This window comes from Ilyonectria robusta, assembly GCF_021365365.1.
Source record: "Ilyonectria robusta strain PMI_751 chromosome Unknown BGZ61scaffold_29, whole genome shotgun sequence".
Lineage (NCBI taxonomy): Eukaryota > Fungi > Ascomycota > Sordariomycetes > Hypocreales > Nectriaceae > Ilyonectria > Ilyonectria robusta.
The window spans coordinates 179969-204837 of NW_025764463.1; the positions used below are offsets into that span (position 1 = coordinate 179969).

At 49.7% G+C, this 24869-nt stretch overlaps 11 protein-coding genes across 11 annotated transcripts; 3 read left to right on the plus strand and 8 right to left on the minus strand.

Annotated features, from left to right (window-relative positions):
• Positions 1-484: 484 nt before the first annotated feature.
• On the plus strand, positions 485-1900 carry BGZ61DRAFT_366106 (uncharacterized protein; the record flags this gene model as incomplete). The annotated part of the gene is made up of 2 exons (XM_046241654.1): positions 485-780; positions 853-1900. 2 exons carry the CDS (start codon positions 485-487, stop codon positions 1898-1900), a joined length of 1344 nt encoding a protein of 447 aa, XP_046097478.1.
• Positions 1901-2116: 216 nt separating this feature from the next.
• On the minus strand, positions 2117-3221 carry BGZ61DRAFT_366305 (nucleotide-diphospho-sugar transferase; the record flags this gene model as incomplete). Its single annotated transcript, XM_046241670.1, has 3 exons — positions 2117-2854; positions 2906-2986; positions 3036-3221. 3 exons carry the CDS (start codon positions 3219-3221, stop codon positions 2117-2119), a joined length of 1005 nt encoding a protein of 334 aa, XP_046097479.1.
• A 1869-nt stretch (positions 3222-5090) lies between these two features.
• Positions 5091-6278, minus strand: BGZ61DRAFT_484268 (uncharacterized protein; the record flags this gene model as incomplete). Its single annotated transcript, XM_046249589.1, has 1 exon — positions 5091-6278. The coding sequence occupies one exon, from the start codon at positions 6276-6278 to the stop codon at positions 5091-5093; it is 1188 nt and encodes a 395-aa protein (XP_046097480.1).
• Positions 6279-7464: 1186 nt separating this feature from the next.
• On the minus strand, positions 7465-8339 carry BGZ61DRAFT_401164 (putative L-PSP endoribonuclease family protein Brt1). Its single transcript, XM_046243050.1, has 3 exons — positions 7980-8339; positions 7753-7913; positions 7465-7662 (listed from the first exon to the last, which is right to left on the minus strand). The coding sequence occupies exons 1-3, from the start codon at positions 8136-8138 to the stop codon at positions 7596-7598; spliced, it is 387 nt and encodes a 128-aa protein (XP_046097481.1). The 5' UTR covers positions 8139-8339; the 3' UTR covers positions 7465-7595.
• A 2239-nt stretch (positions 8340-10578) lies between these two features.
• BGZ61DRAFT_461875 (uncharacterized protein) lies at positions 10579-11909 on the minus strand. Its single transcript, XM_046247228.1, has one exon. The coding sequence runs from the start codon at positions 11602-11604 to the stop codon at positions 10684-10686; it is 921 nt and encodes a 306-aa protein (XP_046097482.1). The 5' UTR covers positions 11605-11909; the 3' UTR covers positions 10579-10683.
• An 870-nt stretch (positions 11910-12779) lies between these two features.
• BGZ61DRAFT_122284 (beta-lactamase/transpeptidase-like protein) lies at positions 12780-14290 on the minus strand. Its single transcript, XM_046237046.1, has 3 exons — positions 14051-14290; positions 13176-14002; positions 12780-13126 (listed from the first exon to the last, which is right to left on the minus strand). Exons 1-3 carry the CDS (start codon positions 14136-14138, stop codon positions 12857-12859), a joined length of 1185 nt encoding a protein of 394 aa, XP_046097483.1. The 5' UTR covers positions 14139-14290; the 3' UTR covers positions 12780-12856.
• A 631-nt stretch (positions 14291-14921) lies between these two features.
• Positions 14922-15745, minus strand: BGZ61DRAFT_461878 (uncharacterized protein). Its single transcript, XM_046247229.1, has one exon. It carries the CDS (start codon positions 15632-15634, stop codon positions 15125-15127), a length of 510 nt encoding a protein of 169 aa, XP_046097484.1. The 5' UTR covers positions 15635-15745; the 3' UTR covers positions 14922-15124.
• Positions 15746-16326: 581 nt separating this feature from the next.
• On the plus strand, positions 16327-16907 carry BGZ61DRAFT_461879 (uncharacterized protein). The gene has a single exon (XM_046247230.1). The coding sequence runs from the start codon at positions 16607-16609 to the stop codon at positions 16799-16801; it is 195 nt and encodes a 64-aa protein (XP_046097485.1). The 5' UTR covers positions 16327-16606; the 3' UTR covers positions 16802-16907.
• A 490-nt stretch (positions 16908-17397) lies between these two features.
• On the plus strand, positions 17398-20592 carry BGZ61DRAFT_484274 (ankyrin repeat-containing domain protein; the record flags this gene model as incomplete). Its single annotated transcript, XM_046249590.1, has 3 exons — positions 17398-17507; positions 17560-18761; positions 19130-20592. The coding sequence occupies 3 exons, from the start codon at positions 17398-17400 to the stop codon at positions 20590-20592; spliced, it is 2775 nt and encodes a 924-aa protein (XP_046097486.1).
• Positions 20593-20958: 366 nt separating this feature from the next.
• Positions 20959-22169, minus strand: BGZ61DRAFT_538529 (uncharacterized protein; the record flags this gene model as incomplete). The annotated part of the gene is made up of 5 exons (XM_046254660.1): positions 20959-21027; positions 21075-21331; positions 21388-21469; positions 21535-22071; positions 22125-22169. The coding sequence occupies 5 exons, from the start codon at positions 22167-22169 to the stop codon at positions 20959-20961; spliced, it is 990 nt and encodes a 329-aa protein (XP_046097487.1).
• A 731-nt stretch (positions 22170-22900) lies between these two features.
• On the minus strand, positions 22901-24745 carry BGZ61DRAFT_461881 (S-adenosyl-L-methionine-dependent methyltransferase). The gene is made up of 9 exons (XM_046247231.1): positions 24573-24745; positions 24384-24514; positions 24285-24326; positions 24157-24226; positions 24063-24090; positions 23976-23988; positions 23836-23925; positions 23343-23685; positions 22901-23267 (listed from the first exon to the last, which is right to left on the minus strand). Exons 1-9 carry the CDS (start codon positions 24699-24701, stop codon positions 23034-23036), a joined length of 1080 nt encoding a protein of 359 aa, XP_046097488.1. The 5' UTR covers positions 24702-24745; the 3' UTR covers positions 22901-23033.
• Positions 24746-24869: the final 124 nt, after the last annotated feature.

Below are 24869 nucleotides of genomic sequence, written 5' to 3' on the forward strand. Positions count from 1 at the left end.
CCTGATTCTTCTGGAGTCTTTCTTTGGAAGTGTCAGGACTTTCTAGCTCAAGAGTAGCTCGAATTACAGGAGCGGGACTGGTGACAGTCGCAAATCCTCCGAGGATCACGGACAACAGACTATAATTTAACTTGAGTGAGGCCGGCACGTTGCCGAAAAACGATCATCACCACAACATACACAAAGAGCAATTGATCTCCACCTGCAATGTTGCTTCATCCGAGACCCCATTCATGCACCACCCGGACTTGTTCGATGCCCGATTTACCGCGCGGGACCCCTAATGACTCCGCTTCTATCATGCAGAAGACGTCCGTGGCCATTTTCTGTCGTTATGTAGGCGTTGTAGAATATATAAAGAGATTCTCATAGCCTAAGAAAACATACATCAATATCCAAGATAACATTCAACTTCCCCATTTGGCCTAATACCATCGCCAATTTCTACACCACCCTCACCTCTTTCCGGTATTCCTCCATCGCCATGGCATTCACCAGCTTCAAGGCCATCATCATCGGGGGCGGCCCAGCGGGCTTGACAGCAGCGCACGCGCTATACCTGGCTGGAATCGACTTCCTCATTCTTGAGGGGAGGGAAAGTGTTGTGGTGGACCAAGGTGCTAGTCTGGTTCTTGGACCACAAAGTTTGCGAGTTATGCATCAGTTTGGCCTTCTGGACAAGCTTCGAGCGATAGGCGGCGAGATCGGTCATTGTAAGGCCTTCACTCTGGACGGACGCGAGTTCAAAATCCACACTCTCCTCAAGACCATGAGGCAAAAGTGAGTCGTGGCCATGCTTCGCCCTTAGTCCTATACCCTGGCCCTGAAGTTGCCGCTAATCGCCGAATCCAGCCACGGCAGCGCCCCCATTGCATTCCATCGAGCCCAGCTAATCCAGACGCTTTACGACGGCCTCCCGAGCGACGCTAGAGAAAAATATTTGACGGGCAAGAAGGTGGAGGACATTTCGTTTGACAAGCAGAGCGCCAAGGTTACCTGTGCAGATGGTAGCACGTACGAAGGTAGCATCGTGATTGGCGCCGACGGCGTCCACAGCAAAACCCGCCGTCTGATGCGAAAGCTGGCATTAGAGTCCAATCCTCAAGCCGAATGGGACGCCGAGACCCCTTATACTTGCGCGTACCGGTGTATGTGGTGCAGCTTCCCGCGGCCCTCGGACTCTGGCGAAGCCTTTGAGACACAGCATAAAGACCAATCCGTCATGTATCTCACAGGCCACGAGCGCGGCTGGATCTTCCTGTACGAGAAGCTACCAGAGCCGACCACGGAGCGCACCTCGTACACCGACGTGGACGTGGACGCATTCGCAGCCAGATTCGCAGACTTCCCAGTCACCGACACACTCAAAGTCAAGGACGTGTTTGCCAAGAAGTTGACTGCAGGGATGGCCAATCTCGAGGAAGGTGTTTTGCAACACTGGAGTATGGGCCGGATCGCGCTGGTAGGCGATGCGTGCCACAAGTTTACACCCAACGCCGGCCTGGGTTTCCAGAATGGCATCCAAGACGTCGTCGCGCTGATCAACAGTGTGCGGACGACCGTACTCGAAACACCCGGCGGCGACCCCAGCGTCAAGGCTTTAACAGAGGTCTTTCAAAAATACCAGACCGACCGCGTGCTCGCACTCAAACCGGACGTCACCCGGTCCGCCCAAACGACGCGCATGCACGCCTGGTCAAACTCGTACTATTTCGTTGCCGCTCGGTATATCCTGGCCTTGCCGTTGGTGGAGTACCTGTTGCTCAAGTATGTTGCAGCGCGCCAGATTAAGCAAGGATTGGTCCTCGATTACGTGCCTTGTGAGGAGCCGCTCAAGGGAGACGTTGAATGGGTCCATCAGATGAAAAACTCGGCGACAACGGCGAGCGGGCTAGTTTAATGTTGCGGTACGGTGTTATTTTGCTTGACCAAGGTGGTTCGAAGGATTAGATTGTATTTATTTTGTAGGATTAAGGTGTCATTTAAGGGACAAGATTGCATAGCGGAAAATCTCATAAAGTATATGCCTTCGTTAACGTTCTAAAATTCGAATTCTCCACCAAACGGTTAGAAACAGTGAACAAGCCGCCACCTTAAGATTCTAAGTCACAGGCCATCAACCTCTGAATTTACAATGTCTCTCCTTCCCATCATCATAATCCTGGTACAAGCCAGACCACATAAACCGGTCTGCACACCGCGGCTTGTCTTCAGTCTCAACATCATCGTCGCGGCAAATAGGCAACGCGGCCTCCCACTGCTTCTGGGTGCGGTGCTTCCACGGCTTCGGCAACGGCCAATCGCTGAAGTGGACGAGATACGCCCTTGAGATCTCCCCCATCGCGTTCCACTCCTCTCCTACATCCGGCGCAAGATACTTGCTGTGGTTTGTAGCGCGCAGCTCTCCCGAAAGCATAGCCAGCCGTCGGTGTGGGAGGATCATGGCTGACCGTCCGAACATGCGGTTGACGATTTCCATGTCGAAATCACCCGACGCCAGCGCCTCGTCAATAATTTGCTTGTACCGGTCCTGGTTCGGCTCGATAAGCATGATATGCGACCCAACTAGTTGCTTTCCAACCGCAGCGTCGTCGTCATTAAGCCAGTATGCGCGAGGGACTGCGACGGGTGCAAGAGGGGCAAGGAAGTAATGATCCATACTTTGCATCACCAGCGAATCCGAGTCGAATGCCAGAACTCGCGTGTAATCGGTAAGCGCAAAGGCGTGGAATTTGGTGAGGCTGTTCCGCCACGTTGCGTCGCCCTTGGCGGTCGAGAGAAGGCCGAAAGGGCGTAGTTCTACATCTGGGTAATCCGAATGGAACTTGCGCATCGCGATTGCTTCCTTTGAGGACTTTTGCGGATTAGCATAACCGTATTGTCCATTGCGGGATAAATAACATACACCAGACGACCAATCCTCTGGAAAGATCAAGACCTTATCGTACGTCGCACCAAACATATTCAAACGCGCAAAATTTATGGCCTAAGGTAATCAGCATGTAGCTAGCTATTGAGTAGCGAGATGGGCTTACACAATTGCACAGGTAGTCGAGGTCCGTTGCATACTGCGCGTAGGCGAAGCGAGGCTCGAGCTGTTCAGTGGTCCACGAGGGCCTAAAACCAGGCCACGAACCCAGAAAAGTGCTGTTTCCCAACAGAGTGTCCGGATTTAGGACATTGTTGCGATATCCGAGCCACAAACTACTCAGTACGATCATGATGGCAACGAAGGCCAGGGCGGCGAAGCCTGCCAGTCGTGCTGAGAGTCTCATGTTTGAGTATTGCAACTTGCGTTCAAGCCTCAAGACTTTTTTCCGGACTGAAGTCGCTTAGGGGCCCGGGAGGCGAGGTTGTTATAAATATGGTGCCTCGAGTCAATGTAGGTTAGCCTGTAACATCCATCTCGTATTCCAGCATTATTAGCCTCGTTTATGCTTGGCGGTACCGACCCACAAGATGTTAAACTCGACAACAAATGCTGATCGCACCCGGAAGACAAGATGGTAATTGATTACAGTCGTTCGGTCGACTGAATGAGAAATACTGACATTACTATTCGCTAGTATTTCCACGTTAACTCGTCCCAACACCTAATGAAGTCTAAAAATACTGAGGGGCGATCTCGTATTAAATTAGCTCGTCTGCGGGTACTGGCCGCTTTGGACATCTTGCTCCGTGGAGAGCTGACGCGTCATGGGAATACTTAAATAGCCGGGGTATGTTTAAACCGAAACCGACGATTTTCCCATCGAGTAAGTTAGGTCTAGGGTCTTGCCTATTGCGGTAACAAATAGCGGGATAGATATTTCATTTATCTAGAATACCTATGGACTTGTTTTTATAAATTTCTTACCACAACTACATTTTTGATCGTTGGATGGCCTGCGTGATGAACATGATCACGCCCTGACCGCTTTAATACTTGCCCCATTTATCCTGTCACATAGGTACTCTGGAAACAAAAGATGATAAGACGACATAATGGTCCATGTGTCAATGTTCTGCTCGGCTAATACAGCGTTGGTGATCAAGTATAGGCACTACTTACCGCCTCTCATACAAAATCACAAAATCGACGGACACCGCCAGGACATCCAAGAGTCGTGCCATAATTAGTCTGCCCGCCCACACCAGCAATGTTCAGGATAGCCTGCACGAGCCCGCCAATGAATTCGCCACCTATTATCACAGCAGCAACCGGGAAGGGGTACATTTGATACGCTTCCAGTGTTTCTTCTTCCACCAGGTGGCTGCGACAGCGCCTATCAGCAACGCGAGCCCATGCTAGGACGTGGTACTAAAAAGCTGATGCCAACCATTATCATGTTTGGGAGGCAACGTCTTGCGCTCGGTTGAATGCGCCCACGCTTTGGTGCTGTGAATAGCCACAGTGAGCGTTCACGAACACCCGGCGAATATGCAACATGCCTGGTAATGGGGAATGTTAGCTGAGCATGGCAGAGGCAACAGCTCGATATGAGGCCGCTGCGGGAGTGCTAAATGCACAAGCTGTTGCTTGTGATCGATCCAGGACACAGCTGTAACCTTTCATGAAAGACGATAAACATGGCTGGCGGCAGAAATATAGCTGGCACCGTGCTAAGCCATTGGCCGTACCATTGCAACCTCGCCGGCGTGCAGAGGAAGCATCTCATCTTGAAGTCGGTCGTCACTTCACACTACTGTTGAGCAATCGTGCATGCTACAGCCGCAGGTATTAAGTTGGCGATACATCCATACGGTAGGTAGTTTGTTTAGTGCACGAGGATTGAGAGAAGATTGCAGAACAATGAGAGAAGATTGCAGAACAAAGCGAGAAATCACCCTTCTGACGTGTTCAACACCCCTTTCAGATTTAGGCTTTAGAAATGTTGAGCCTGTAGAAGCAAAGACATTCCAAATTAAGGTACAATTCGCTATGCATTATGCTATAACCTCCCAAGGTCAAACTCGCGCCCACAGGTAGCTCCAGAAAGATTCATTGCACGAGTCCATAGCCGTGCAGGTATGCAAATTAAAACCTATCCCAATGTACCATATTATACTATCCTATGAAGTATATCCAGTGAAAGTAACGCGACCACTGTTCATATATGTTGCAAGAGCTGAAGCAGAGCCCGGGACATATCGAAGGGTGCCAGAGCAAGGGCTGCCCACAGGGCAGGTTCCGTCAGCAACTCTGTAAAGATAGCAGGTTGAACCACCGGCGTAAATAGGAGTGACACAGGTGGAATCCGCGACACATTATTGCAGCATTGCCAGGCGCTTGTGGCAGCGGCGTACACCACGTTGCGGAGAGTGACGATTTGAGGGAACGTGAGACCGTAATCGTTATTCTGGCTGTCGGCGTAGTTGGCGCTGTCGTCGCAAATGGCATAGTTAGTAGCGGTAGCAGTCACAGTGTTGGTCGTAGTAGAGGTGATCGTGACGGTGGTGCTGGGCGTCTCGGTTTCTTCGATGACAGAGGTAGAGGTGGATGTAGTTTGAACCGTGACGTCAGGAGGGTACACGGTGTTGGTGCTCGTCAATGTAGTCATTGCGGTGACCAATTTGGTAGAGGTAGAGAGGGTAGTGGTAAGAGCTGGCTTCGTCCTGGTCACGACCAGAGTCGTGGGAAAATAGGTGGTGACATCGCACTGCACCTTCTGAGCGTACTTCTGCTGGTACTGTCCCTTCTTGTCTCCTGGAAGAGGGCACACGCCGTTCTTGGGAATTTGTCGTGCCGCCAAGGGCCCAGAGCATGGCTTTCCTTCCGTGAACCCAGGCGATGCGGCCTCGTCGCGCTTGGTGACAACCGTGGAACCTGAGGGAATCCCGGCGAGTCCCTTCATCGAATTGCCTGGTAGGCTGCTCTGGATCGGGATATACCCAGCAGGTGTTGGCGCGGTATACGTGGATGTGGAGGTGGTGGAGGTGGAGGTGGAACTTGTTTCAGTGAAAGTGGTGGTGTCGGCGGTAACGGTCGAAGTCGAATACTCGGTAGCCACCACTTCAACAGTATCCGTAGCGGTCGGTCCTGCCTCTTCGACGGTCACGACGGTGGTGCTCGTGACGGTATCTGTAGCATCGCGGGGCTTGATCGTAACCGTGTTCTGGATAGTTGTGGTACGGCGGACTGTGTACGTCTTCTTGTGTGTTGAGGTGGCAGTGGGAACCGGCCGCACGCTTTTCGTGCCCAACGTGGTAACGCAGGACTTCGTTGTGTAAGTCCCACCAGGGTTGACAGCGGCGGCAAGACCGACGACGGAGGCGAGAAGAATGCTCTTGAGATGCATGATGAGCAATGTGGTCTACAAGTGCAGTGCTCGACCTTTTTTTCCACCTACCACCGTGAATAAAGATGTCGCCAAAGTCCTCCATTTAATTTTTCTCACATCAAGTCGAAAGATATTTCAAGGAAATGTCAATTATTACATGTAAATGTCCTTTGGGCGATTAAAGCGCCATGCAATCTCATTGACGTCCTCGCTCCATGCTTTATCGCCAATTGAATCTTGGCCATCTACCCAAACCACATTTATTTGTAGACCTCTTATACGCGGGCGAGCTTCCCATATAGTTTAGGGTCTCTCGGTTCTTTCGAGGAATATTCACACTCATGTGTCATGCTATATCATTTAGTAACAGCAGCGTTTTATTACATTCTTCGTTTGCATGACGAGCCTCGTCTTGGTATGCCTCAGCACGACCTTCAAAATTTGAACATCTGTGAGCCCTCATGGATTCAAAGGATGCGATAGACCCGTCAGTCTGCATCTTGGAAACCACGAGTCCGATGGCCATTGGCGTAGGACTCTGTGGTCCGCACAGACACACCATGTTGGGAAACCTAGATGTTGCTATTCACGATATGTACCATTAGTCGGGTCGTGGCGGATTGCATTTCCATAGCGACGGCGCTTAATTCCCTGCACAATTTCACACGCTCGCTGGCCTTCCACACGTTCATCTCCATCCCCTTCCTGTTGCCTCCACTCCATTCTTTTGTGGACCTTCGTCATCGATCGATACGCTCGTGAAACCAGTAATTAATAGGGCCCATATCGCGATGGGTCATCGGAGACTGAGTTTACTCTTGTTGTCTCCATGAACACCATGATATGGCATAGGTGGTAGGGTGGAGAGCCCCCAGAAGTGAGATCGGCTTCGGGAAATATCCAGTCGTAGCTAGTCAGTATCGGGCACGACTTCATCTGATTCACCAGCTGATATCCAGCAACGCGCTTTGGGCTGACGAACATGTGCGGTTATAATGAGGTCTTTGTATTGTGTGTAAAGACCTCGCGTCCTGGGCTAGTGGAAGAGAGAACGCCGTGATGTTCCGTTTGCAATATAGTCGAGGAGTCTCTGCATCGCCTGGCTAAGTTCCTTACTTTGACACTAAACTAGCTGTGCATCTTGCTCGTCAAGAACCAATTGCAAATTTCAGATAGCAGAAATATTATGTATCTACGCTAGGTATTCGAGTAATCTATAGCTGTATTGAAATGAATCTCTCCCTAGGTACTATATGGATATTGCCAGCAATTTCGGCCCCACCGAGTTCTTTCACCCAAACGTCTCCCACAGCAGTTCGCAAATTGATCCCACAGCTACAATAGAGCGATGCACTCAATTTCAATATCAGTATCAAATGGCAGTTGTTTGACGGCGACGCAGCTATATGGCGAAAGTGGTTAGCACACACACTTTCCGGGGTAAAATTCCAGCCATGATGATAGTGAGGCGTAATATGAGTGGGGGACTTACGTCCGGCAAGGAAGATCTGCCCCTTTGAAGTATTGGGTGTAGACCTCATTTAGCTGGCCAAAGTTGGTGAAATCGGTAATAAAGACGTTCATCTTCACGATCTTGTCCAAGCTAGACCCAGCGGCTTCAAGAACAGCAGATATGTTCTTAATGATTTGATGCTACGATATTCGCAACAAGCGTAAATGTCAGCGCCAAGATTTCTATTGCAGGTGGGCACTTCATACCGTGTGGGCTTTAATATCGCCATCGATTATCTTGCATGTCTTTGGGTCCATGGCGATGCTTCCGGAGCAAAAGACGAGACCATTTGCCACTACGGCTTGAGGGAAGACTGATGGCATAGGGTTGGGGGCCTCTTCGGTGACGATAATTCGTTTCGACATTCTGGCGGTGGTCGAGTTTGCAATGAACTCTTTGGTTAATAATTGTGGAATCAGACTCAGTCGAGACAAATTGGGTTTGCAGTTAGTGATGGATCTGATACGGTCAATTTGGCGAGGGCAATAGCGTTCGAGACAATGATGATAATGTTGATGATGATCTTGACCTGGATCCGACACGACGGGCGGAAGAGGGGTTTTCTGTCATCTCTCTGACTAAGGTCAGCATATCAATCTATCGGAGGTTTCGTAATACAGGGTCATCTTCCAAGGGTTTGTTCAATTTTATGCTTGTAAGACGAGAATCCAGAGAATGATTGGAGAAAGACTGCTGCTTATGATTACCTATTTAGGATAGTTTAAGCGATGAGGCACACGTTCGTCCAAGGCATCAAGGTCAATCTTTTTTCGGGAAAGTGTCATGGCAAGAATATACTTAAAAGAGGTGTAATTTAGGAGCGGAATCTGTAGCCTTCGCATCCTATCTAAGATGTAGACCCATCACTTCCATGGCCATCTTACGGCGCAGTGCCCCGTCGGCTAAACATAAAGAAGCCGATGTGAGAAAAGGAGGGTACCTTGAAGGTTATGTGAAACTGTGGTCAATTCTTTTGACAGTTTGGGTTATATAATACTTATCGATGTACTGGAAACCTTTGCTCACCCAATTAAGTAGTGGGTTCTGGGAGGTTGGCTTCCTGCATCTTTACTCAGTTGACATCATGGAGTTGCTATATCTTCTATTCTACAGCTATGAACACCCTTGTAAAAAATGAGAAGTCAAATGATTACCTATTATCTATCACTCGGCAAAGGCGAATTTAATTATTATGGGAGCATGGCATACAAGAAATAATTGAAATGCTTTCGGTCAAGTATCGACATACTGCTTGGGTTAATCATGCTCCAGAAGCGTGAAAACAGTGAAGTGACAAGATTACGACAATTAAATTACTCACAACCTTGCTTTGTGCATTTTGAGGTGAGTTTCTTTTCCTCATCACGAAGCGGTGTTGCGCACTTGTGATTGCTTTTACGAGCGGCGCACATGCTCAGCAAATCAGGTTAGTCTCATTCTCACCACAGAGTTGCCTAAACTGGTTAAGTTGATCTGACTTGAAGCCAGAAAAGGTATCATTTTCCGAGACGATGAGTCTGGAATGTTAGACCACGAGTCGGACCAGGATCGACCTCGCCACAAACAGGGAACCTATCCTGCACGCAGCCCATGTTCTTGCTGAGCCGTATCGAGGCTTGCTCCGCTTTACACGGCATTTTCTACCGATCATGCTTTTTGCACCATGAAAGCTGTGAGGCATTACTCACTCAACCACTGCTTGAGTACTTCTAGTGCTTCTTCGGGCTGGTCTTGAGGATCCGCGTGTCCAGTATTCTCAAACGAAACGAATCATGAAAGTTTAAATTTATTTTGACACGGAGGTTTTTTTTGTAGGCTTGATTGCCAGCTAGAGGTAAGGAGAAACGGCATGAGCAGCACACTGTTCTGAAATATAAGGGGTTGGGTTGTGCAATTTACACAAGGGCATCTAAATCTCCGTTCATGAATAACATGCGGACTGGAATATGCTGTATCAGATCAACAACTTCGCGCAATAGACTTTGCGTAGTAAGATTCGTTGAGTCCTCGAGACGGACTTTTTATGTAAATTGTCCGCGCCTGGCCTTACTAATAATATATGTGGATTGGTGATCATCGGGATAATGATTGCCCATATTAATCCGACTTACATTTAGCGATCATCCCAGCGAAATCTATTCGCTTCTCCTATCTTTGTATTAACCCGATCTGCTCACTGACATATTTTCTTGAGTATGAAACGCACTCCTACAGCTGGAAAATGGTACCTCTTTGCGGCCGAGTTTTCCTGTAGATGCCGATCTTCGGCAACCTACACACCACTTAAGGTTCTGAATCACAGCTTAAGTGCTCTGCTTCTGGCCCTGTATCAGTGATCCTACAACAAGGCTTGGAAACGTCGACTATTTCATCCACGATACATAGCCGTTGACGGTAGCCAGCTCTTCCGCACTAAGCACACTTTCGCATGACTCCACTCTACCTAACTAAACAAGTTGGAGTGAAGAGGGGAAAATATTAGATGAAGGACAGGAGTATAGCAGGAAGAATCCCAGATGGGCCTCTGAGTGTTACTAACTGGTTGCGCTTGCAACGACTAAAGCGATTCCAAGGGGCATCATCCATGCTTGGAAAGCTACCGTAAAATCTCAATAAGTTCGCCCAGCCTAGCATCTCCATTTTCCGGGGTTTCCCATAAATAGTAGAATTACAGATAACTGATCTGATCGGAGTACCATAGCGAGGATACTAGGCTGGGTGGATTGATTGAGATTATACGGTATCACGTCCGGGAATAGCCAAGTGTTTCTAGCAGGCGCTCATTGGGAATTGGAAATACAAGAGTTAGGACAATATGATATTATTTAATGTGCTACCCTAGCTACTATTACTCATCGTGAATTTCCCCGTACTTGACCGCCTGGTCGGTATTCTCACTGCCTGGAATTCCTAGAACCCGTGGCTTTCGAATTCTCGTTCAGTCCAGTCCCACAACTTTTTGGCGGTTTCGTCGTTGCCTAGGACGGCGTCTTTGTACTCGCTCATCTTCTGGTTATAGAAGGCGCCACTCTTGATGTTTTGTCGATCCGTGGTGCTCGCCCAAAGTTGCGATCGTGCTCCTGCGTGGACGTCCGTGAGGATGAGAGATCCAACGACACCAATTAATCGGCCAAGCCAGGGGCGCCTTGTCTTCAGATCGTCGAGCAAGCCGGTATTCACTACTCCAGGGTGAATCGCCATGAACTTAATGGCGGGGTATTTCTGGCTCAAGGTGCGGGTATGGTAGTAATCTGCAAGTTTAGATTGGCCATAGCGTGCCAGCCCAGATATTCCCTCGAGAGGGGTCTTGCAGCCTTCGATCAGTATTCCTTCCTTCGGTGCCTGCTTGAACAGCTCGGAACTTAAGTTGACCACACGAACATCCCCCTCTTTCTGTTCAGCCGTCTTCGTGAGCGTTGGGAGCAACAACTTGGTGAATAACGCCGGTCCCATGTAGTTGGAGCCGAACTGGACTTCGTAGCCATCCGTTGTCAGACCGGGAGGGGACGCCATTAGGCCCGCATTGTTCATTAAAATGTCCAGACGCTCGGATTGGGTTGCAAAGCTGTCAGCGGCCTTTTTTATCGATGCGAACGACCCTAGATCGAGCTCGAGGAACTTGATCTTGCCCTTGGCTGCCGGGACGGCTTTCTCAATATCCTGGATGGCGGCGTTGCCGCGTGTCGCCGTTCTGGCGGTAAGGTATATGGCTGCGGGATTGTGCTTTACGAGCTGAAGCACGCTTTCTTTGCCCAGTCCACTGCTGCCACCGGTCACGATAATGACCTTGCCAGACAGGTCTGGAATATCCTCCGCCGGGGAGAATCGCATCGTGTCGAGGCCGGCGTGAGAAAGTGAGATAGACGAGATCGAAGAGGTGAGGGTCGGATTTCTGGATCAAATAATGGGTCGAATACCAGTGATGCTGATAACTGGGAAGTGCTTGGTGAGTACCTCAAGTACGCGCTTGGGTGCGCCCAATCGTTTACTTATAAAGGGGAGGCCGTGTCCACCAGCCTAAACAAGCTTCAGTCCCGATAGCAATTAGTAATCGACTAATGCCGGTACTTCCAGAAGGATGGAGGGAAGGAGATTAGAAAGTCGGGGGGAATATATACTTCGATGGCGGTTTTATGTAAAAGACGGATGTGAAGAGTCGGAAGTGGGACTTCTATTTGGCCGACTCCGCCACCCTGGAGCTAAGGTTGGCTCTAGTATTTGCACCATACTGCAAAGGACAACGCGATACGCTATCTAACTTTGATAACGATCCTTGAAAACGGATGGGTCAATGCGCGATCGAATGACATAATGCTCCGTATCAGACAAAGGATGGATTGGATAAGACAGCTTTAGTGACGATGGAATTGCTTGATTTCTCTATCTATCGAAGGGCTAGGGATCGGTCTTTATAGATGAGGATGAGGTCGGCCTCCGGGCCCGAGGTCCGGAGGTCTGAGGCCGGAAGACCTACCTGCCGGAGCCCTGGGACTTGGTCCAGACCGGATTCCTAGCAGCCGGGCCCTGAGACCTGGTCCAGACCGGATTCCTAGCAGCCGGCCTGGAAGCCGTTCCAGATATCGTAAGATCGTCAGTTATATAACAGGTCAGATTCCAACAGTCCCTATCAGGCTGTCTGACACTCCGACTCAAAACTCGAGCTGTTGGTTTTGTGTCTGTGGCTGGAGTCAATCTAATTGTCTACCCGCCCTCGTTCATCACACAATCCTCGCCACACATGCTTTCGCCAGATTCTCGTTGTCGAGTATGACGTAACGATGGAAGCAGGAGCTCGAGAAAAAGGTAATGGAGCAGCAGAAACCGGGTGTGCCCAACATGAGCATTTTCCACGTATTTGCTATCAAGGGTGGCTGTGGTGAGGGATTCGGTAATCAATTTAGCGAGGACGACAGCAGGTTTCTAGGGATCCAGCAGTTGTCTGCGGGTGGTGTTAGGGACATGTTGGTGATAATGGCAAAGAAGTGGGCAGGATTAAATGACTAGAGGGCAATATGTATGGATCGGGCCAACTACGTTATAGGAAGATTGTAGTGTTAAATCACCGGTCTCGATCTTTCAGGGTCTAATTGTCTAAGCTGTGTTTCCAAGCTTCCTTTGCAAACTCTGCAAGCAACGCCATGCTGGGTTCATCCGAAGGGGGTATGACTTGGCATCCGTAGCATGCTGCAACACCTTTCTTCCTGTTTGCAAACCACGCAAGATTTGGCATTCCACCCCAGCTCAGCGTTCCGGCTGGCAGATTGGGTGTATCTCTCAGCGTAATCAGCCCTCCTAATCCAAATCCAAAGGCACCCGGTGATTTCTCCCCTCCGGTCAGGTTCTCGTGCATAAACTATTTCATCAATCAGCACAACCTGTGAATGGGGGCTGGGAACACGTACACCCATGGCCATGAGACCGTCAGTTTGTTTACCGATAGCCTCGAACTGGGGCTCAAACATCTGATCTCTTGTTCCGGACTGGAGCAGCCGCGGCTTTTCCTTGATCAAGTCGCCCACGACCTGGATGTAATCACCCACGCTAGTCAAAACGCCCATCCCTCCGCTGTCGGTTTTAGCATCCTCGGGGTACATATTGTCTATGGGAGATAGCTTGCCATCTGTTGATCTCATAACCATATCCATGACCTTTTGCTTGACGTGAGGGTTCTCGATGACGTTGAAAGTGGTATTCTTCATTTCCAGGCGAGAAAAGATGTTCTTTTGCATATACTCGCCCAGCCGCTGACCTGTCAGGCGCTCTACCACCTGTCCAGCCCAATCCAGGCTTCCGCCATAAGCCCATGACTCGCCAGGTTCAAACAGCAGGGGCATCGAGTATGCTTTGACAACATCGCCACACATTGACATGGTGGACTCGCCTCGGGATTCGCGCCAGGCAAGGAGAAGCGGGTTCATGATATCGTAGCCGACGCCACTGGTATGGGTCAACAGGTGTCTAAGGGTGATTTTACCGATTGCCGAAGTTAGTGTGAACTGGGTACCAGCCTCATTGTCGCCGGGGCCGATAATTTGCGGGTTTTTCAACTCTGGGAGAATTCCCTCAACGGCATCATCAAGGCCAATCTGGCCGCGCTCCACACACTGTAAAGCTGCGATGGTCGTTAATAGCTTGGTGAAGGAGTAGGCCCAGTAGGTGGTGTCGAGATCCGGCTGTTCAGAACTGTCCCATTTGCGCCGACCGCCTGCGCAAGTGAAGACCAGGCGGCCTGTCGAATAATTAACGAGGGCGGCCCCAGAAGAGTCAATGAACGTACCTGTCGGGTCGGCAACTGCTGTGACCACGCCGAAGAGATCGCCATCGGGTGCGGTGCGAGCAAGAAGAGTATCCCGAAACGTTGACATGATGAGCCCTGGGTTCGATAAATTTACTTTGAAGATTTTTCATCAACTGTATCAATAGCGATGTCAAGGTAAGAAAGGCACCTCGGCAGTCAAGCGATTGACTCAACATGGGGTATATACGATTGCTCTCCTATGATTGGCCACGGGATTCGGTGATCAAGAGCCGAGGAGATAAATTAAGGGCGCTACAGCTTAGCTCTTGGCATCGGCCGGATTCATCGACCCGATGTCCGCGATCTGCGGGGTTGAAGGGGATGATATGGAGAATGGTGTTTCCATTTCAAAGTGATATTCTGTAACAAGTCTCTGGTAGAGTCCACCCTGATGCTTGGGCAGTAACACATTCCCATGCTCATCCTAGAAATTCTGTGTCAATTAATGGTAAGTTGGGCTCGGCTTGTATCAATGCGTTTTTTGCAGGAGTAAATACCACGGCTGGAAATAGATACCCTCAGCCATGATGGTGTAGGGTAGTCACAGAGGGGATGCAGTGAAAAAGCTTGATCCACAGAAGCCAGCCGGTCTTACGGATGAACATGGGTCATATGATAGTTCCCGTGTGCGTGTAGATGGCCCATCACTGCCAAGGCCTGCGCGCATCCGATTAGCGATGTCAATTTGTTGGTGAACCCAGTCTACTCGCCTCGGTCGAGCGGCCCTTGTAAACCAGCCACCGCGGAGACTCGTACGTTAAAGGAAGAAGGCAAAGCGAAATCGTCAGGAACGCGATTTCGACCGAAAGTCAACATTAGATAAGGAGGCAAAATAAACCACTTCCTAGACCTATTCTAGTAGTGGCTTCTTATCTATATGACGGCAATTCAGGGGACGTCATGCCAGTTTCGCTTCGTGCCGCCCTTTCGTCTGTGTCCGCCTGCATGCTGCGTACTTGTCGAAATATTTGGGTAGTTGTAAGAGTCTGCATAAGCTCAAAAGCACCGCTGGACTAGGATTTGGAAGCCAACAATGTGTCGATAAAGAAATAGCTAATCCCAGAACGATACACCAAGCAAACCTCCAAGAGCCAGCGCAATCTTTACCAGAAGTGTCTCCTTTTGGTACGTTCGCTCCATCTTCAACTCACTAATGTACCATTGTCCATCAACCAGCTTCCAGGTCTCGTAATAGAAACCCCCGCCTCTTATCTCAACCCATGCTCCCAGCGACTTGGACAAGAGTTGATCTTCGAACCCGAACACGGCCTTGACTTCGTCAGGCGCCACTTGCTCAAAGTCCCCAAGGCCGATGTTGTGCAACGTCTCCAGTTCGGCAAAGAACTTGCTGAAGTAGGCTGAAACGGCTTTCGGTGTTTCAAAGGCCAAGGCTTTGTTTCCCACCGTCAATAGTTCGCCGTCAGTGCCGTAGAAGGTGTAATGTGCGTCGGGAAGTGCGATTTCGTGCTCAAACTTGTCCCACTGTTTAGTGTCGGCATATCTCCCGTAGCGGGATTTTTGGCGCGAGATAGCTTGAGCTACCTCGGGCGAAACGTGAGCCATTGTATCCAGCTGGCTCGAGGCAAAAATGGGGTGGAGGCGTGGTTTGGACGCTGAGCTAGAAGCGGCGTTATATACACAGCTCGTTTTATCCAGACGAAGAGTATAGAGAAGATGTTCACGATCTGGTGATTCATACCCCAGGAATTGTGACACTATCCTGGCAGAATGATCTGACTAATGCATATGAGACCTCGCTTTAGTTCAGTACCACGGCGATTCTCTCCATTGTCATTGGCGCACGCGTTTATGTCATGACGTGTGCGCGATGCATCACACCAAATCGAGTAAGTCAAGCGTGGTTTGATGAATATGTGGTCTCACTGTCAGGCTACATGCCGCGTGAGCTCAGGCTAGCCAGTGTTCCCGAGACGTACTTCCGCTGAACTGGAAGATGGCCTAAGTGCTACATCTACTGTGCCACTGCGATTACCGATGGTTCTACCCTTTTGGTATGGTAAAACTCTGATAACTTCGTGTGTGATATGGCCCTGCCGCAGCGTGGATCTCACCCCATACCGGATAATCCCGCGCTTTTGTGATCACGTCAGACAAACCCTTGTATTGCCGTGAACCATAAGCGCCAAGGCAGAAGCTGATGGAAATTGAGATAAGCCTGAAGGAAGGTGAAAAGATTGAAGTATTTGAGGGTGATGTTGCAGGATACATCTTGGCTTAGAATCTTGAATTCCTATTCTTCCTCAAATCACTGGCTCCAACTAGAGGATGAATCCAACTCGCATCGACTCTCTCTTGTCAATCTCAAACCCTAATATGTTTCAAGATTTCCAATACCGTCACATCCCCGCACTCTTCACAGCCGGGGCGTAACGCTGGGGGACCATCTGGCCTCTCATCGGCGGCACCCGCAGCGTCCTTTTGCACTATAGCTTGCCGGCTCGGATTGCCAATGTCCCAGAGACTTGGCCCGTCTGGCACATCGGCAACGCCCGGACGGCGTGTCTCGGTATTCTCATGTTTATCTTGTACTCCCGGCGCCAGTACTCTGTGCTTGACACTTTCCTGGTTGTTATAGGTGGCTATCTTGGGCCCGTCGACTGCATTCTGCTTTGGAATGAGGGTCTCAAGTCCACAGGCCTCTTTCGTCTTTTTGGCTCGCTCGTTTTCGCCGCCATGGGGCTTGCTGGATTGACTGAAGGCTCATTTTGAGCACCTTACTAGGTACGCCACTAGCCTAGATAGGCTGTCGGTCAAGGCGGGCATACATCGCAAAGATGACATGGCCTAAGTTGCTGGACATGTTGATGGAAGTAGCACTAGTCAAACTACTGAATATGTTTTTCCCTTCAGCACTAAGCTTCCGATACATAGGATGAGCAGTTAGATGACTACTCGGCTGGTGGTTGTGTGCAGAAAGGCGCCTGTTTCTTGAAAGCAAATAGTCCGACCAGCCTCATCTCTTAGCTGTTCTCCAAGAATGAGAGAGGGCAGCCACAGCCCCATGTAGTAGTATTGCGAGCAAGTTGATTTTGGAGGCGCTAGGGGGCTATAGGGCGCTGTCGCCAGTAAACATAACGATGATCTTTCCATTCTTATGCCTCGTTGACCTTCCGGTTGTAAAGACAAAGTCTCGTGGCAAGGCTTACTTGCTGATAGCCCGAAATAGAGCATGTCGAGATAAATAAAAACAAAGGGTGCTTAGTTAATTGAGGGCCTGAGGTTCTAAAATACTAGGCAATAAGCGGAGTAAACCTACAATCAACTCTCACATCCCCAACACGAAGGCGCAGACAGCACGAGACGAAATGAGTTTCGGTTTCGGCGTCGGTGACATTATCAAAGCCGTCGAGTTTTGCCACAAGCTTCGGCGCGACTTTGCAGACGCTCCCCGTCAATGGAGAGAAATAAACGAGGAGTAGCACACCCCTCCTGACCTCGCGCTATCGTATCTAACTGGACTTTTGTAGAATGAGAAGCTTGTCAATCGTGCTCGGGGACGTTGATGTGTGCGTCTCAACAGGACATATATCGGACAAAGACGCCAAGGACCTTTTAGAAACAGCCTGCCAATGCCGTAATATCCTCGATGAGCTGGCCGAGATCGCCAACGCAAACCGGGTGTTAGGAAAGAGCAGTATTAGCGCCTCGGACAATGCGACACGAGTCTGGAAAAGACTCAAATGGGATCCAGACGATATTCGTGATATCCGAGGACGAATTAGCTCAAATGTTGGCCTCCTAAATGCCTTCCACCACCGAATTGCCAGGAACAACACGGTCAGGCTCATACAACACGTCGAGGATCGAGAGCTTCGAACAGTGCTGACATGGCTCTGTCCGGTCGACTATGGCGTTCAACAGAGCGATCTGATTGTGAGACGGCAGCCGCACACTGGCGAGTGGCTTCTCAACTCTCAAGAGTTTCAGCGGTGGCTTGAAACGCCCGGCGCGACGTTGTTTTGCCCAGGAATTCCCGGAGCAGGAAAGACCATGATGACGGCAGTTGTAGTCGACCATCTCCTGTCACGCCCCGAGTTTGCTGAAGGTGTCGGCATCGCCTGCATCTACTTCAACTTTCGCCGCGCCGAAGAGCAGACTTTCACCCACCTAATCGCTGGTCTTGTCAAACAGCTAGCACAACAAGACTCATTTGCTGCTGGAGAGCTCAAAAGCTTATACGATACTCATTCTCCACGCGGGACACAGGCAACCGCCGACGAGTTACTCAATGTGCTTCACGCCATTGCAGCGCTGCCTTCATTCTCAAGGCTCTTTGTCATTGTTGACGCCCTAGATGAATGTCAGTCTAGCGGAAATCTCAGAGCCAAGATTCTCTTCGTCTTGTGTCGTCTTCAACAAAGAGAGAAGTTGAACATATTTGCAACATCTCGATTCATTTATGAGATACGAAATACTTTCACCAAGGCCGGAGCCATAACAGTCGAGATTCGAGCCTCTAACGAGGATATTCAAGCATACCTAGATAGTATCCTTAGCACACTTCCTGGATGTGTGAGAAGGAGCCCACAGCTGCAAGAGGAGATCAAGAACACAGTCTTGGAGGCCGTCAACGGCATGTTCTTGTTGGCGAAGATATACGCGTCGTCATTGGAAGACAAACTTACGCCCAAGGCAGTCAGAGCCACTCTTGGCTACTTCCGGAAGCAGGGTATCAGCTCGAGCACCGAAGAAGATAAAAAGCTCCAGGCCTTGTCACAGGCATACGACCAAGCTATGGAGAGGATCCAGAATTAAAGACAAGGATGCAGAGAGCTCGCCCAGAAAGCCCTGCTGTGGATTGTCCACGTCAGCAAGCCCTTGAAGACAGTGGAGCTCACGCATGCTTTGGCAATTGACAAAACTCAGCTGCTGTTGGAGGAGGACAACATTCCTGAGCTGGAGGGCATCATTTCGGTCTGCCATGGACTAGTGACAGTGGATGAGAAAAGCAACATCGTTCGTTTGGTTCATTACACCACACAAGAGTACTTCGAGCACAAAAGAGAAACTGGTTTCCTGATGCTGAATGGACCATAGCATGTGCCTGCTTGGCCACATTGATGGTAGCGAATTGGGCGCTTCCTTCACTACAGTTTTACGCCGCAGAACACTGGGGTCGTCAACTCTCTCATGCCCCTTCGCGTGCTCAGCGGAGGAGGCAGGTCATTGACTTCCTGAGGCGAGACAATTTGAGCCCGGCATTGGCTCCATGTATGGGCTTTGACTTCAGTGAACGTCTGGAAATTGCTTCCAATTTGGAAATGACTTCTCGGTGTCAGATTCAGTTGAAAGGTCTTCATCTTGCCGCGTATTTCGGTCTGACAGAGGCCATGAATGAGATTCTAGCGGATGAAACAGACGACAGTGCACCAAATGTCCCTGACAGTAAAGAAAGAACGCCATTATTCTATGCCATCAGGTCAGGAAACGAGGAAGCCGTCGGCCTACTGATCCGTCACGGAGCAAAGGCCGAGACCTGGACCCAGGGCGGCCTGACACCACTGACAGTGGCTGCTGAACACAACCATGAGAAGATCGCGCAGATTTTGATTGACAATGGAGCAAAAATTGACCAGACAGCTATTGCCTGGTCATTTTCTGGATTCAATCAGTCGACCACAGCCCTCTGCATCTCAGCCGGCCATGGACACACAGGAATGGCCAGATTGTTGCTGACCCACGGCGCTGATATCGAGTTCGAAAATAAGAAAGGCGAGATGGCAATCTTCATTGCTGCTACTGCCGGCCACGTGGAAGTCATGCAAATGCTCATCGAGAAGGGCGCCGATATCGAGTCCGCAGACATGACTATGACTACACCCTTGATGCAAGCCTGTCGCCACAAACGCCTTGAGGCAGTGAAACTTTTGCTTCACGAGGGAGCCAATCTCGAAAGGATCAACAATGACGGCAAAACAGCAATGTCGATTGCCGCGAGCTCAGGAAGCGAGACTATTCTCGTCGCACTCATGGAAGCAGGTGCCAGAATAGACCTTGGAGACTTCCTAGACCAAACTCCACTTCTTTTAGCAGCCACGGAAGGCCACGCAAGCTTAGTTGAGATACTTCTCTCCAAGGACGCCAATGTTGAGGCATACCGCAGGTTCATTCACCGCAAGGCCTACTTTTGTGAACCGAGGATATCGGACTTGACACCGCTCCAGGCAGCTGCATACTATGGACGTGCCTCTGTTGTTGTTACATTGCTCGACTACAGTGCCGACATTGAAGCTAGAGACGCTGAGGGAAGAACGCCGCTTATGATAGCTGCGTGGCAGAAGAAATACGTCGTCGTCAAGTTATTGATAGATCGTGGAGCAGACATCCATGCACGAGATAGAATGGGTAGAAACGCTCTGTACCCAATTTGGATACGTAGGGATAATAAGGAGATAGCGAGGTTGCTGCATGATAAGGGGGCGAGATTGAGGGGGAGAAGGGAGAGAAAGGCGCTTGAGAATTGGCTGAACGGTACACTCCGCCAGCACGAAGTAGTTTGACCAACTTCCGTTGGAGACTACTGGGACTAGTGGTCAAACATGACTTGGTCTCCTGAACTAAAGGTTGCTCGTTCTTCAACCCCTTGTACCGCAACGTTTGAGGTAAGAAGGACATATCAGAGATGTCGAAATTGTGATGAAGATGAGATGGACTTGATGCATTGGGTTCCTTATGCTCATTTCGGGGCGTAGCGTTAGGGATATTGTGCTTTGGAGTTGAAGACACGCTATCAGGGCACAGATACCAGTTTTCTAGAATGGAGGCACAGCTAGGCTACTGATATCGGGCATAAGGGGTAGTATTGGACTGTTTTCTAGACATCTCCTTTAAACGCAAGTCCAATTTTTCACTGGGCAGACAGTCTTCTAAACCCCAGGCCACACTTCGCTCTTGATATACTCCTCTGCCGTGAGCACTGGAATGTTCAACCCAAGCTGCAACAATTGTTAGACAAATTCATGAGCAGGAGTCAAACGCTTACATCTTTGGGATGAACGACACTGGGATCACCGCCATCATAACCGAAATCTCCAATATACTCGAACATGTCGGCCAGCTCTTCGCCAATTCCTCCAGGGACAGCAGATTCGATGACGTTACGATCAAGGCGCTCAAAGCGACAGGTAACGCCATGGACTTTTCCCCACAGAGCAGCAAACTCGTTCCAGCTTATCAGGGAACCGTATCCGAGTAGAATCTTGCCCGGTTCAGAGTGCACAAGAGCCTTGGTAAAGAGACCTAGAGCTGTTATTAGTCCTGGATATTGGGGTATAAACTCGGAACAGCACGCGTACCTGTGTCGTGGCGTGCCTGGACCATAGGAACCGGGGCATCGCCCTCGGTGGCCACCTTTATTAAAAAGGTACCGTCGGGTTGCTGCGATCAGGTCAACTTCAACTTCAATTCAACACGCATGCAAGTCCTGCAAAGTTGTGAACTACCTTTGTGGGTGTAGCGAAGGGATCAGCCTTCCAGTTGGTCATGTAAAGCCCGACCTGAAGGTATGAGGTTTTCTTGTCTAAGGCCGGATAAGTCGCCTTAAGATACTCCACTGCCTGCCACTTGGCATCGAAGTGAAAGTTGTGAGCATACTTGCCCTTGCTCAGTTTCTTCGTGGGCGACAGCGTTGAGAGCACGAAGCGATCCAGTGTATCCAATGTAGAATTTGCGGCATCGACGATGTTGCGACCATGCTGGACTTCAATATCGTAGGCGATGGCATTGATGGGTCGGCCAGTCGACTTCGCCAGTTCCTGTGTTTTGGGATCACCGATGTTGCCCCAGAAGTCAGTGACGCCGAAGATCACAGTCGATCCTGCAAAGGCCTTCTTCAGTGAGTCGACATCATTTACGTCCGCTTTGATGAGTTCGACACCCTTGTCGGCCCAGGCCTGGCTCGACGGCTTGGAAGGATCACGAGTAATGCCGCGGACGTGCCAACCCCCTTCTTCAATAAAAACATCGGCGACAGAGGCACCCTGATAAACGATTAGTTTCTTGGAGGTGGGCAATTTAGGGTGTCGGTACGTACTTGATTGCCGGCGACACCCACGATGGTAATGACTTTAGCGGTCATGATTATTCTGGAGTCTCGATTGATGGATGAATTGAAAGCACTATGAAGATTGGCTTAGGGGGCCAGCTATCTTCATTGCCTTTGACAACGAGACGTTAAATAAGGAATCAACACGGAGATAGTGCGCCTCGCATCGGAGACGGGCAAGAGAAATCGGGATCGCATTGTTCCGGAAGTGCTAGGGCGGTGCAAATGTTATGCCGCCGGGGAGTAGTGTGAATCTAGCCAGGACGGTGTGATTAAATGTTAAGCCGCCGGCGAGTATTGTGTATCGACCGATCATGATTTGTAATCCGCCCATCCGTACATATTAATCAGCAAAAATGCATTTGGCGTTATAAATTGCGGGCACAATTATATAGTGGAGTGGGATTATATCATTGTCGCGCATACTCGGGTCATTGTAGTGTTATTAGTTTAACATTGATGCGAGATTACGTTACATATCGTGATCTTGCCCATTGTCGTAACCGTGGTCTCATTGGATAGGGTGGCCTATATTAGAGAATAAGTACAAGGACCTACTCACCTCCCGATCGCTCCAATGAATTAAATCACAACCTCACGAGAGAGCACTACTTTCAACAACGATAGCCCTAGCGCAGGCCAGGCTCATACTAGGAGGCATGAGTTCTACGGCCATGTCGGCCGGCATCACGCAGGCGCACACTACAAAGACGTTCGGACAACTTGCGAATATCTTTTCCTAAAAAAACTTCAGTCGCATCGAACATTGCAGACAAAAGTAGCAGAGCTGCAGTTCCATCACGCGCTCGCGTCGTTAGCTGCGTTGATAAGATGTTACATGTGAAAGGAAAATGACAGAAATCTCTTGGAATAAAAGCTAAATGAGGAAATTTATGTCTATTCCGGTTTTCGGGCCCAGACGATCTTTTGCCAATACCAGCCATGTTTCTTTCCAGACCGAATTTCGCGCCGCAGATGAGAAATGTAAACCTGAATGTCCTCTTTGGTCCAGTCCCCCAGAACATTGGTCATGAAGACAATCAGCCCCTCAAAGTCGGCTTCCATGGTCAGTTGAACATATTGCCCGATCTCTCGAAGCTTTGGGTCTTTTGGCCATTGGCCAATCGGTGACTGTTGTGGTTGAAAACATTAGAACGACTATTATATCTTGGACATGGGGATGGAATGGACTTGAAGGATTCTGACCTTGTACTGGTGCTCATGCAGATCGACAAAACCAGCTTCTTCCAAAGACTTGCTCTGGACATTGTCTTGAAAGACTGTGAATGTCCGGCCGATCTTTTGGCCACCTTCGATGAATATCTTACCCCACTGCCCCATGGCACTGCTTTCTTCAACAGTGCCATCGTCACTCTCTATGTTTGCTGATGGCTCCATGGTTTCGATAATTCCACCAGGTTTGAGGCATTTGTAGGCTTGCTTGAACAGAGCAGTCCAGTCGGCGATGCAGCCGCTCAAGAAACGAATGTGCACGTAGTCGAGGGAATCAGGGGCAAAAGTCCACTCTTGGGTGCAGTCGTCAATTTGACTAGGCAGAAGATGGAGGTCAGCGAGTTCTGTCAAGCGATTTCTCCAAATGTCATGTTATGACCAAATCTGACCATGAAGCCACAGCGGGATGCATTTGATTGAACCATAATGGGAGTTTTTCGGAATTCTAGTGGCCGGAGAAACTCACAATTGAAGATTTGGGGGAACCCAGCTCGGTTGAATGGGTGAGATGTCTGTCCCGATGACCTCAGCACCAGGGTATTCATCGGCGAAGTCACTAGATAGAGTGTTAGTATTATCACTTGCCAAGATTAGTCATCAACTTACATAGCCCAGATTCCTATAGCATGGTGACACGAATTAGATTACTGGGCATAAAAGGAAATGCAATATTGTCAGAGATAATTTCCATACCTGTTCCCGTCCCGATGTCTACCACTGTCTGTATATGAAGGTCAGCGTGTCAGTAAAAGATTAGGGTAGTAACCTCTGCCTGACTAAAACTCGCCTTGATTTTATTCTCATCAAGAGGTGCAAGGAAGAGCTTGCCGTCGAGACCTAGGGTCTGAACATGGTGACTTGCAACATGTTAGGATCAACGATGACGATATGACGCGGCTTGGAGATTCGACACACTTGATATCTGCAGCTTCGTTTTGCTTTTCGTCATTAGATCCCCTTGCGCATCCCAATCAGCGATGAATACTTCCCCGAATTTTGGGGAGATATATGTACCAGTAATGCGCATCTCCCTGTTCGCTATGGAATCTCCGACCAAGGATGGTCCTGTAATTGAGGATGTTAGAGGTGACAGACGCTGTTGAGCTTTGTGTGTCTCCCAGGGCTGAGTCGGCATCATCATCATCCTGGCAGGGGATGCCATTGTTAGCCAAGTTTTGTACACGGCAGGTTGGTCATCTGTACTTCTGCTGTCTCGACCCAGTGCTGGGGCGGAAGAAGGGTCGAGGGCTCTGTCACGGCAGCAGCAGGCTCATCTGGGGACTTTGGAGGCGATGACCGTGCCGGAGCTGTCTCCTCGATTTTCTCGGACATTTTTAGGACGAAACGGGGTGCGAAATGGAAGGGATGACTAGGAGAGACAGCGAAAATACAGAGTCTACGAGAAGCGGGGAAGATGAGATTATCTACTTGCAGTCGTCTCCGGAAATGGAGCCTATCACAATCCCCCTAGAGCAAGGTGAGCGAGTGCGGGATGGACTC

What these genes read in the sequence shown, in the direction of transcription:
- BGZ61DRAFT_401164 (XM_046243050.1), bottom strand. Translation starts at nt 8,138, where the DNA reads ATGTCGAAACGAATTATCGTCACCGAAGAGGCCCCCAACCCTATGCCA. An exon ending in GCGATATTAAAGCCCACACG is followed by an intron (nt 7,914 to 7,979) that starts GTATGAAGTGCC and finishes CGAATATCGTAG; the next exon opens with CATCAAATCATTAAGAACAT. An exon ending in GCAGATCTTCCTTGCCGGAC is followed by an intron (nt 7,663 to 7,752) that starts GTAAGTCCCCCA and finishes TTCGCCATATAG; the next exon opens with CTGCGTCGCCGTCAAACAAC.
- BGZ61DRAFT_461875 (XM_046247228.1), bottom strand. Translation starts at nt 11,604, where the DNA reads ATGCGATTCTCCCCGGCGGAGGATATTCCAGACCTGTCTGGCAAGGTC.
- BGZ61DRAFT_122284 (XM_046237046.1), bottom strand. Translation starts at nt 14,138, where the DNA reads ATGTCAACGTTTCGGGATACTCTTCTTGCTCGCACCGCACCCGATGGC. An exon ending in AGCAGTTGCCGACCCGACAG is followed by an intron (nt 14,003 to 14,050) that starts GTACGTTCATTG and finishes ATTATTCGACAG; the next exon opens with GCCGCCTGGTCTTCACTTGC. An exon ending in ACGGTCTCATGGCCATGGGT is followed by an intron (nt 13,127 to 13,175) that starts GTACGTGTTCCC and finishes TTGATGAAATAG; the next exon opens with TTTATGCACGAGAACCTGAC.
- BGZ61DRAFT_461878 (XM_046247229.1), bottom strand. Translation starts at nt 15,634, where the DNA reads ATGGCTCACGTTTCGCCCGAGGTAGCTCAAGCTATCTCGCGCCAAAAA.
- BGZ61DRAFT_461879 (XM_046247230.1), top strand. Translation starts at nt 16,607, where the DNA reads ATGTTTATCTTGTACTCCCGGCGCCAGTACTCTGTGCTTGACACTTTC.
- BGZ61DRAFT_461881 (XM_046247231.1), bottom strand. Translation starts at nt 24,701, where the DNA reads ATGTCCGAGAAAATCGAGGAGACAGCTCCGGCACGGTCATCGCCTCCA. An exon ending in CAGGGAGATGCGCATTACTG is followed by an intron (nt 24,327 to 24,383) that starts GTACATATATCT and finishes GGGATGCGCAAG; the next exon opens with GGGATCTAATGACGAAAAGC. An exon ending in AACGAAGCTGCAGATATCAA is followed by an intron (nt 24,227 to 24,284) that starts GTGTGTCGAATC and finishes ACATGTTGCAAG; the next exon opens with TCACCATGTTCAGACCCTAG.